The 11,456-nt window shown below is 37.9% G+C and overlaps 1 protein-coding gene across 1 annotated transcript; it reads right to left on the bottom strand.

Moving 5' to 3' along the window:
• Nucleotides 1–8,580: 8,580 nt before the first annotated feature.
• Nucleotides 8,581–9,912, bottom strand: LOC104210374 (ethylene-responsive transcription factor ERN1-like). The gene has a single exon (XM_009759268.2). The coding sequence runs from the start codon at nt 9,824–9,826 to the stop codon at nt 8,879–8,881; it is 948 nt and encodes a 315-aa protein (XP_009757570.1). The 5' UTR covers nt 9,827–9,912; the 3' UTR covers nt 8,581–8,878.
• Nucleotides 9,913–11,456: the final 1,544 nt, after the last annotated feature.

Here is an 11,456-nt window from a genome sequence, read left to right as displayed (position 1 = left end):
CTTATTAACATGAGGCTTATAAAAGAGGGCCCTTTTATTTTATCGACACTTAATGAAGAAGACGTCTCAACTTCATAATGGTGTTATAATACGATGAAAGTAATAGGAAAACACACGTTTTATATGAAACAACTTTGGCAAGTTTTTATTCATAAACTTTTAACAAGTGTTTGACTGTTACATGTATTACAATACATCTACAACTTTCTCGTAACTGTTTTTCTTGTAACAGATTTGTAAATAACATAAAATAAACAAGGTTTTTCTTCATAACCTGTTTCAGTACATAGTCATGACCCTATCTTTACATGTTAAGAAGGGTTTGAGAGGTGACTTTGTTTATGAGTTTGAGAGATGACTCTGTTGTTCTCATGAATGCTGAAGACTTCGTAACTTTTTCTCAACACTTGCTTCTTTGTAGCCGATTTTTCTTCGATACTCGTATCTGTCTCTTTCTACACATATCTGCGTATAATATGTAGTCCCCCAAGTGTTTGAGCGGTGAAGTATGAAGCCTCGAGCATTTGTTTATTTCTTTTACTTTGGACCTTTTCCTGAAACAGAAAGATATACGGGACTCGACGGTGCGATTATAGATTAAGACTGCCTAACTCGTGTGTATTTCCATCAGATTAATTGCAATCCTGGGCTAGGAATTTAAGAATACTCCATTTTGCCTTGCAGGTTGTGATTCTTCATTTGGCACGAGTTAGGATATTTTGCCTAGCATCTAAAATCGTTAGTAAAATATTAATAAACCAATAGAGAAATTTTAACATGATGATACCTGACCGTAGGTACTTTCTTAAAAGTAATATCTTTTTAAGTGGACAGCATTCCAATGTGAGGGTAAAATTTTACCATCCATTGTTTCCAACTGGTATGCTCCTTTTCCCGCAATGCCACGGACTTTGTATGGTCCATCCCATGTTGGACTTAGCTTTCCTGAGTTAGCAGCTTTTGCAGATTGGAACACCTTTTTAAGCACGAAGTCCCCAATTTTGAAAAATCTGAGGCGTGCTTTCCTATTGTAATATCGTTCTATTACTTGCTTTTGTGCTGCCATTCTTATCAAAGCAGCTTCTCTTCTTCCTTCAAGTAAATCTAGGCTAACCCGCATTTCTTCATTATTAGATTCCTCCGTTGCCTGATCGTATCGTGTGCTTGGCTCACCTATTTCAACTGGAATTAAGGCTTCCGTACCATAAACCATCGAAAATGGTGTTTCTCCAGTGCCTGTTTTGGTCGTTGTACGATAAGCCCATAGTACTCCAGGTAACACCTCAGGCCAATTACCTTTTGAATCTTGTAACCTCTTTTTCAAGTTATTAATAATAACTTTGTTAGTTGATTCTGCTTGTCCATTCCCCACTGGATGATATGGCGTAGACGTTATTCTTTTGATCTGCCAACTTCGAAGAAATTCTGTAACTTGTGCTCCAATAAATTGTGGTCCATTGTCACACACGATCTCCTTTGGTACTCCAAAGCGGCATATTATATTTCGCCATATGAAGTCTTTAACTTCTTTTTCTCGTACCTGTTTAAATGCCCCTGCTTCTACCCATTTAGTGAAATAATCTGTAAGTACAAGTAGAAATTTTACCTGACCTTTTGCTTGTGGAAGTGGACCTACGATATCCATTCCCCATTTCATAAAGGGCCAAGGGGCTAAAACAGGATGTAGTAACTCAGCTGGTCTGTGCATATTATTGCCGTACCTTTGACATTTATCACATTTGGACACGAAACTGGTTGCCTCTTCTTCCATCTTAGGCCAATAATATCCTGTGCGAATTAACGTTCTTACCAGTGACCGTCCTCCTGCGTGATTCCCACAATGTCCTTCATGTACTTCTCTCATGACATATTCGGTTTGAGAGGGACCGAGACACCTTGCTAGTGGTCCGCCGAACATCTTTCGATAAAGATTACCTTGATATAAACAATATCGTGCAGCTTTTTTGCGAAGCGCGTAAGCCTTTCCTTTGTCATTAGGCACGGTTCCGTGCTGTAAGAAGGCAACAATTTCATTTCTCCAATCCCATGTTAGATGATTAAAATTTACCTCGTTTTTATCAGGTTCAAGAACGGAATGAAATAGATGTATGACTGAAGCATCTGTATTGTTTGCCACGTCTGCTGCGGATGCAAGGTTTGCTAAAGCATCTGCCTCTACATTCTCATCTCTTGGGATCTGCACTACTTTCCAAGTTTGGAATTGCTTTATTAACTCCCGTACCTTTGCGAGGTATTCTTGCATTCGTGACTCTCTGGCTGTATAAGTCCCCAGCATCTGATTAACCACGAGTTGAGAATCACTCTTGATTATAATCTGTGTTATGCCGAGTTCTCGTGCCAATTCTAAACCTGCAATTACAGCCTCATACTCTGCTTCATTGTTAGTTATAGAATGACATTTTATAGCCTGTCTAATGGTCTCACCCGCAGGTGGTACGAGGACTATTCCTAAGCCTGCCCCTTTTACATTAGATGAACCGTCAGTGTATAAAACCCAAGTCCCCGGGTTCGCACCATTAAAAACTAATAATTCTTTTTCTGCTTCTAAATGCATCCTCTGGCTAAAATCAGCCACGAAATCAGCTAGTACCTGAGACTTTATAGCGGTCCTGGGTTGATAAATAACTTCATACTCACTTAGTTCTATAGCCCATTTTGCTAATCTTCCTGAAAGTTCGTGTTTATGCAATATATTTCGAAGTGGAAAAGCTGTAACAACTACTATGGGATGACATTGAAAATAAGGTCTTAACTTTCTAGATGCCATGATCAAAGCTAATGCTAATTTTTCTAGCTATGGGTATCGTGTCTTAGCTTCCAATAAGGGCTTACTTACATAATAAATAGGAGATTGTTTACCTTGGTCCTCGCGGACTAAAACAACACTTACTGCGACTTCAGACACGGCCAAATAAATGAGAAGTTTTTCCCCCACCTTCGGTTTTGCCAACAACGGTGGTTTTGACAAATAAGCTTTCAAATTTCTAAGAGCTTGTTGACAATCTTCATTCCATTCAAAATGATCTTGCTTTTTAAGTGCAGAGAAAAACTTAAAACACCTTTCCGAGGATTTGGAAATAAATCTCCCCAAAGCTGCAATTCTTCCCGTTAATCTTTGTACTTCCTTTTTATTAGTAAGTATATCCGGGATTTCTTCTATTGCTTTGATCTGAGAAGGATTCACTTCAATACCACGATTAGAAACAAGAAAACCCAAAAACTTACCTGATGCCACCCCAAATGCACATTTTTCTGGGTTGAGTTTCATATTAAATTTTCGCAAAATTTCAAAAGTAACAGATAGATGAGAAACATGGTCGTGAGATTGCTGGGTTTTGACGAGCATATCGTCTATATATACCTCCATCGTTTTCCCTAAATGTTCTTGGAACATTTTTGTGACCAACCTTTGATAGGTTGCCCCAGCATTTTTGAGACCAAAGGGCATTACCTTATAACAGTAAGTCCCCCTGTCTGTGATGAAAGAAGTTTTTTCTTCATCACCAGGATCCATTTTAATCTGATTATATCCTGAGTATGCATCTAAAAAACTTAAAAGTTCATGACCTGCGGTTGCATCAATTAGTTGATCTATATGCGGTAAGGGAAAGGAATCTTTTGGACAGGCTTTATTTAAATCGGTATAATCTACACAAACACGCCACTTACCATTTTTCTTGGGTACGACCACCGTATTAGCTAACCAAGTAGGATATTTTACTTCACGGATTGATCCGATTTTTAATAACTTTTGGACTTCCTCCTGAATCACCTGGTTCTTGAAAGCACCTTATTTCCGTTTCTTTTGCTTTATTGGTGTGAAAGAGGGGTCCTCATTGAGTTTGTGAGTGACCACATTTGGTGGAATACCTGTCATGTCAGCGTGGGACCAAGCAAAACAGTCTAAGTTAGCTTTTAAAAATTCGATTATCATACCTCGCATGTTCGTGCTTAAATTGGCCCCGACATAAACCTTCCGTTCAGGCCATTGATCAAATAACATCACTGCCTCAAGATCTTCAATTGTCGTTTTGATGCTTTCATTTTCTTCAGGTTCTTGAATTGTGTCAGGTCTTGAGTCCAAATCCGTCTTTTCCTGTTCAGTTGAAGTTTGATCTTTTTTACCTTCAACTGTTTCCTGTAATTGCTACTTTTCTTTATTCTCGGTGCTCGTACTTGTTAAAGCGTTGACACTTTTAGCCATCTGCTGATCCCCACGAATTTGGCAAATTTCCCATGGTGATGGGAATTTAATCACCTGATGTAGAGTTGATGGGACAACGTCCATATCGTGTATCCATGGTCTCCCCATGATCATATTGTAGGACATTTCCATATCAACTACCTGAAATTTAGTTTCCTTCACAACACCCATAGCAAAAGTTGTTAGAAATACCTTACCTTTTGTTACTACACTTGAATTGTCAAAGCCTGACAAGGTGTGCGCCTTGGGTATCATTTTGTCTTCAGCTTGCATCTCTCGTAGTACCCTTAATAATATAATGTTTACAGAACTCCCTGGATCAATCAAAACTCGTTTTACATTAGTATCATGTACAAGTAAAGATATTACCAGTGCGTCATTATGTGGAGTTGTTACTCCTTCGGTATCTGCGTCATCAAATGAAATACTTTCATTTTCAAGGACCTGCCGCACTCGTTTCCCGTGTGTAATTGTTACCTTAGAAACCTTGTTGGAGGCTGTATAGGTTACGCCGTGAATGTCCTTTCCCCCGCTTATGACATTCACTGTCCTTTTGGGTGAAGGAGGTTGTGGTGGCTCTTTTCTGTTTTTCATATAAGCTTGTTTTCCTTTCTCAAAATAACTCAGTAAGGTATCCTTGCTTTAATAAATGATCCACTTCACTCTGCAGGAATCTGCATTCTGAAGTTTTGTGCCCGTGATCGTTGTGAAATTCGCACCAATGATCCGGATTGCGTCTACTTGGATTTGACCGCATCTCTTTTGGCCACCGTACCTTATCTCCCATGCTTCTTAAAACAGCTACGAGCTCGGAGGTAGAGACATTAAAATTATATCCACCGAATCGTGCCTTTAAACTCCTGTCATCATCTCGTGATTCTTGTCTGTTCCGATCATTCCTGAACTTTGAAGAAGAACCAGAATCCCGATTCCTTGATTTTTGATCATATTGCTGGCTATCTTGCTTCGACCGTGGGTCCTTTCCTGCGGGTCCCATATATGGATCGTACCTGTTTTTACCTGATCTTTTTTCGGTTTCTGACCTTCGAGTACCGCCCCTTTCTTCATGATGGAGCTTAGGTACGGTATCTTCTTCGATCCGCAGCTTCGTGCTATATCTGTTGTAAACATCATTCCATGTGGTTGCAGGAAATTCTCTAAGACTTTCTTTGAGTCGTCTCGTGACTTCAGAACTTTTGTCATTTAAATTACTTGCAAAAGCTATAGCAGCCCAAATGTCAGGCACACGAGGTAGAGTCATTCTTTCACGCTGGAATCTGTCAACGAAGTTTCTAAGCAACTCTGAATCCCCTTGTTTGATTTTGAAAATATCTTCCATCCTTTTCTCAACCTTTTGTGCTCCCGAATGTGCTTTAATAAAAGAATCTGCAAGCTCAGCAAAAGAATTAATAGAATTTTCAGATAAAAGAGAATACCAGGTTAATGCACCCTTGGTGAGTGTTTCTCCAAATTTCTTGACCAATACTGATTCAATTTCTTGTTTGGTCAAGTCGTTGCCTTTTACGCCGGTTGTAAATGCAGTTACGTGGTCACGTGGGTCTGTAGTACCATCATATTTCGGGATGTCAGGCATTTTGAACTTTTTCGGAATTGGAAGGGGAGCAGCACTAGGCTTCCATGGTTGTTGTGAGTATTTGTCCATGTCTACTCCTTTTATTACAGGTGGAACTCCAGGGATTTGTTCAATACGCTCATTTTGTTCCTTAAGCTGTTTCTGCAAGGTTAGTACTAAATTTTGCAAATACGAATTATTTAAATTACCTGGTCCCCCTTCTTGTGGTTCACTGGGGGTTGCTCCGTTTCCAGAATTATCAAGACCAGAACGGGGGTTCTCCAATGTATTATTATTAGGAGTTGGTGTAGGTGGCGCAACAGGCAATCGACTAACAAGTGCCTGAAGAGCTTTGCCGACCTGTGCATCAATTAGCTTTTGCAAAGCTTCAGTTGTAACTCCTTCAAAATGTTCAGATTGCTCTTGTTGATCAGCACGTGATTCGGTAACAGGAGTGCCTTCACGAGATTGACGTGGTGAATTTAGAGGAGAGGGAACCACGTCATCTTGATTTTGATGTATTTGATTCTCATGGTTTCCCAATGTGTTATTACTATTGTTGTCGGCGTTGTTGTTTGACATGGTGACGACAATAGATAAGATATAGCTTAAAAGGAAAGATTATCAGATTCCCGGTAACGGAACCAATTTGTTTAACCAAAAATCTGAGTCTTTGGTCAAAGCTAAAAAGAAATTCGGGTTACTGATAATCAGGAGACAAAAATAAAATACTTTTGAGAACGATGGTAAAGAAGCAAATAGATGTATATTTCAATAAATTCTCAATAGTATTCCGTGTCCTTACAAATGATGATACTTCTTCCTTTTATAGATAATTCTAGGTAAAGGAATGAAGCCTCAGCTTTAATGATATAATCATGAGTAATAAATGACATTAAATAAGCCGTTATACAATCATTCCTATTAAATACCGACTTCATAACGTATCAAGTATTTAATAATGAATTTGGACTCCTTTCTGTCACCAGATCTTTGCTTTCAATGCCTTCTATCCGTTGGCTGTAGATAATTTAAATTGGTACGAGACTCGTATCTATACGTTGTCTCGTGCCTATTTAAATTCTTCTTCTCGTGACTGTTTCTATCCGTGCCTCTTAGTCAATTGTTGCGCTTTGACCATTTAACTAATCCACGTGTCATGCCACATCATCTTTTAATATAAATTCAGTTTTTTCCCAATACACTTACCATGAACAGTTATCTGTTATGTGTTGTTCCTAAGGATGTTAAGCACTGCTTTTGCTACCATTAGGCAAAACGGATAGTTCAGTTTGTTGATTGTCCAGTCCAATCCCCCTTCCTTTCGCTCGATCTCTCCAATGAACTTGCTTTTAATTTCAGGTGCCCCACCTGATTTCAAGTGTGTCATCAACTATCAGCCTCCAACGGTGGTGATCTTGCTTGTGTACAGTGTGCTTTCTGCATGATTAGCAACAAGACTGTCGTTGCTGAGATCTTCTCCTAAATTGACACAAGTTTGACCTCATGTATGCCAACTGGTATGTTGGCGAAGGTATGGAGGAAGATGAATTGTCAGAATCCCCGGAGGACCTTGCTGCCCTCGACAAAGATACGAGGAAGTTGGAGCAGAAGGTGCTGATGAAGAAGAGAAAGGGGAAGAATACTAAAAATGGTCTTGCTACGACGACGATGATTTGTGTGCCTCGGGCAAATCTTCTTGCTTGTGTATTTTATTTTACTTTGATGGTCTCTAATTTTTTGAAGGCAAAGTAGTCTATATATGCTTTCTTGAATTGTTAGCACAAGGATGTTCTGGAAGTAAATTATATTTATAAGTTGGATGAATAGCCTTATCCACTTTCTTCTCCCTCTCATTTAGCAATTATTCTCAATAAATGATGCGATGAGCAAGAATCTGAATCTGAAGATAACAATATGCACGAGGACATGTACGGACTTTCATACCAGAAATGTTTGCTAGTCAATGACATGCTATGGCATCAGATAGCCCCAGTAAGCAAAATTTAGCATACAAGTAGCTGTGCTTGCATAGTTTGCAATTTGAGCAAATAGATACCAGATATCCATGTATGTGTCAGTTCTCTCTTATGCTTTGAATCTGCGAGAACACCTATTGGCCCAGGTTAGGTTGGAATTGTTGGGTTTTAATATAATTAGTTAAGAGGTGTCAATGGGAAATGGAGAGAAACGATTTGGGAGGAAACAAAAAGTTTGAAGTTGTTTCCTTTACCAATGTACTTTGTTCCTCATCAGACAATGGAAAGAAAATCTTTGTGCTTATTTAGAGAAGCACATCTTCTAGCTCTTACACAGTTAAGAAGAAGTGGTTTCAGCACCAAAAATTTGCTTTAGCACCAAAAATGTTCTGTAATTTCCATTGCCGGTATTACAGAATATTTTGTTTTATTTTTGCAGTTTCTATTCTGTTTTGTTTTACTTTTGCAGAAATTTTTTTCGAACACAAGTTGAGAACAGAGTGGCGCAGCGGAAGCGTGGTGGGCCTATAACCCACAGGTCCCAGGATGGAAACCTGGCGTTGATATTAAAGGGAGTAGCTTCCACATCAGCTTTGCTCTTCTTTTACCTGCTTCCGAGACTCTAATCTTGCCGTTATTTTTATTACCATTTAAACTTCTGTAGTACTTGATAATCATTTAACTAGTACTCACTTGCTATAACAACTCAAGGAGAAGATAAATAAAATAGCAATGTAAGAAGGAGAAGGTCTATAAAATAACAATGTAAGAAAGAGGTAGTTTTCACAATCCCAAGTCATATAAACCATATTTAATTCAGAATAATTGTTTAGACCGATGTCATGGAGGCTCCACATCCATAATATTCTAGTCTAATTCTGTGCCAACTGAAGCAAGAAAACATATTAAGGGTATTCATATTCCTTTCCTTTTTTCTAAAATGTTTATCCTTGATTTAGCTTTGCAATCAATTCTAAAACTACATTTCAATTGCCCACTCTCTCTTGGTTGACAAGGATAGAGGACCAGAAATGAAAGGTAAAATCAAATAAATAGGAAGACATGAGATAGCTAATATTAAAAAATGACCCTCGAATTTGTTTAGCATAACAAAGAGCACAAAGGGGGAAGATCCCAAAGAGGCTCAGAAGGATCATAGAAATTTTCAATGTATTCTTGAACTCCATTCACTGCATATAGTGATGCGGATATAGACCTTTCCATTTTCATTCTCTCAAATTCTGTGAGCCCCATCTCAGCTGTCTCATCCAAAACTACATTCTTGGGATGATCCAACAATTCTTGTGCAAATTCATAGCCTCGTGCAAAATTCCATGACATTTCATGCTGTGAGGAATTAGTAAAAGAAAATGAATTAGAACCAGAAGAAGACGAATATCCCACGTCGAATTCATCAGAGCAGTTGCTCAGATCAGGCTTATATGTGTCATCAAACAGTTGACTTTCTTGTAGTTGCAATTCTTGATTACAAGAAAGTCTTGTTTGGTCATAAGCCATGTAATCTTCTGCTTGTGTTGGATGTTCAAGAGGATGGATTGGTTCTATATTCTGACTAGAAACAGAATCATCAAAATAACTAGTAGTGATCATTGGACTTGAATTATTGCTGTTGTTACTAGTCACACTACTAGTATTTTGATTGATGTTGTGACTACTAGTTGTAGAAGAAGCTGAAAGCTGCTCCTTCTGATCATGGCTCTTTTGTTTTGCAGTTTTCTTGCTGTTGAGGAGATTTTTAATCCGCGAAGCAAGTGGTGAATCAACTGAGACACGAGTAACGAAGTTGGTTCGTGTGTTTGATCCACGAAGAAGGCAAGCAGCTTCATCGTAGGCACGAGCAGCTTCTTCAGCAGTTTCGAAAGTTCCAAGCCACATCCTTATCTTCTGTGTTGTGTCTTTGATCTCAGCTACCCATCTCCCTGAAGGCCTTTGCCTCACACCAACAAACTTGTTACTTCTATTGTTTCTGCCCTTCAATTTGGTCACTTTTGCCTCTTTTTGCTGCTGTTTTTGGAAGTTAATTTCCATTGCAATAAAGGTTTTTAGGGAGAAGAAAGTAGTAGTAGTAGTAGGAGGAGGAGGAGGAGGAGGAGGAGTATTTGAGGCTTCTTTGGTCTGAATGATAGTAGTGGAGAAAGTTGTCTACATGTCTTTGTTTCTGTTAATGTGAGCTTTATATATATCTGAGATACCTATAAATCAAAGTTAAGTTGTGCTCTTGTCTCATATTCTGTTGCTTTCCTATGTTTGTAAGTTTGTTTGTATTAGGTAATATTCTGATTTCATTATCTCCAAATAAAAAATAAAGATGGTATTAGTATTGAAGGATGACTCATTCTTCCCTATTTTAATAGTGTTTTATTTTCAAAAGTTTAATCTATCCTTGTTGATTTGGTCATAACTAGGAGAGTTTTGGATCTAAGATAATATTGTTAATTTTTTATTTTTTTTACAAATTCCTAAAGCATGGGAACAATCCCTCATGGAAACTTGAAAGATGAGCTATTTTTATATTCTTTTTTGGTTTCTCACCTGGTGTTCGGTACCCACATTGGGACCCGACTAAATCCGGAATTGCGCCGGGAAGTCCCACATTGGAGGGTAAAGCGCTCCCTAATAAAGGCGACTCCATACCCAAGGACTCGAATCTGAAACATCTGGTTAAGGATGAAGGAGTACTTACCACTCTACCACAACCCTAATTGGTTGCTATTTTTGTATTCTCCTGTGCCGGGCATTTAAGTGGAGAAGTTAATGGATTTACCTATGCTATATTAACGGTACATTAATAAAGTACAAACTGTAAATAGCATGAGAACTCGTGCTGCAAACCCTCATAATTGAAAAACAAGTGAATATTATAACATACTATAATAACTAGGTCAAGAATGAAATTTTATGAATTTTAAAATTTGTATGGATCAAAATGAGTTATATCCTAAGTATTTAATTTCCAAATCATATTTAGTGGTGAAGCTAGAAATTATTACAAGCGGATTCAAAAAATAAAAGAGCATCATAGGTAAAACCTACAATTTGAAGCAATTTTTGAACCACCTTTGATTGCTAGCAAGAAATTTCTTTTTATGAAAAGGATTCAACTGTTTATATATATATATATATATATATATATATATATATATATATATATATATATATATATTCAATTTAAGGACATTGATTTCCTCATCATAGTTGTGAAATTTTCAATTTAAGTCCAAGAGTGTTCGAACTTGAAAGAAGAAAAAAAGAATTTCTGAAAAGAGTGTCCAATATATGTTATATACTTCTAAAACCTAATATTTTACAAATATACAACATGCATGTAAGTTTTCAGTAAAGGGTGGTCAATTGACCACCCTTAACCTAACGTAGCCTCACCCCTGGGTTGTGTACTTATAATTACGATCAAAAGCGAAGCTGCATGCTTCAAAGAAGGTTCAATCTCTTTGCGATATGTAATTATATTTTTAACGAAGAGATTGAACCTTCTTTGAAGCATGCAGCTTCGCTCTTGATCGTAATTATAAGTACACAACCTAGGGGCGAAGCTACGTTGGATTAATGGTGGTCAATTGACCACCCTTTGTTGAAAATTTGCATGCATGTTGTATATTTGTAAAATATTAGGTTTTAGAGGTATATAACATATATTGGA

Source organism: Nicotiana sylvestris, chromosome 12, assembly GCF_000393655.2.
Source record: "Nicotiana sylvestris chromosome 12, ASM39365v2, whole genome shotgun sequence".
NCBI classification, from domain to species: domain Eukaryota; kingdom Viridiplantae; phylum Streptophyta; class Magnoliopsida; order Solanales; family Solanaceae; genus Nicotiana; species Nicotiana sylvestris.
The sequence above is the reverse complement of the archived record's forward strand: the minus strand, read 5'-3'. Positions and strand labels throughout refer to the sequence as shown.

Excerpts from the sequence above, each read along its gene's own strand:
- LOC104210374 (XM_009759268.2), bottom strand. The coding sequence starts at position 9,826 with ATGGAAATTAACTTCCAAAAACAGCAGCAAAAAGAGGCAAAAGTGACC.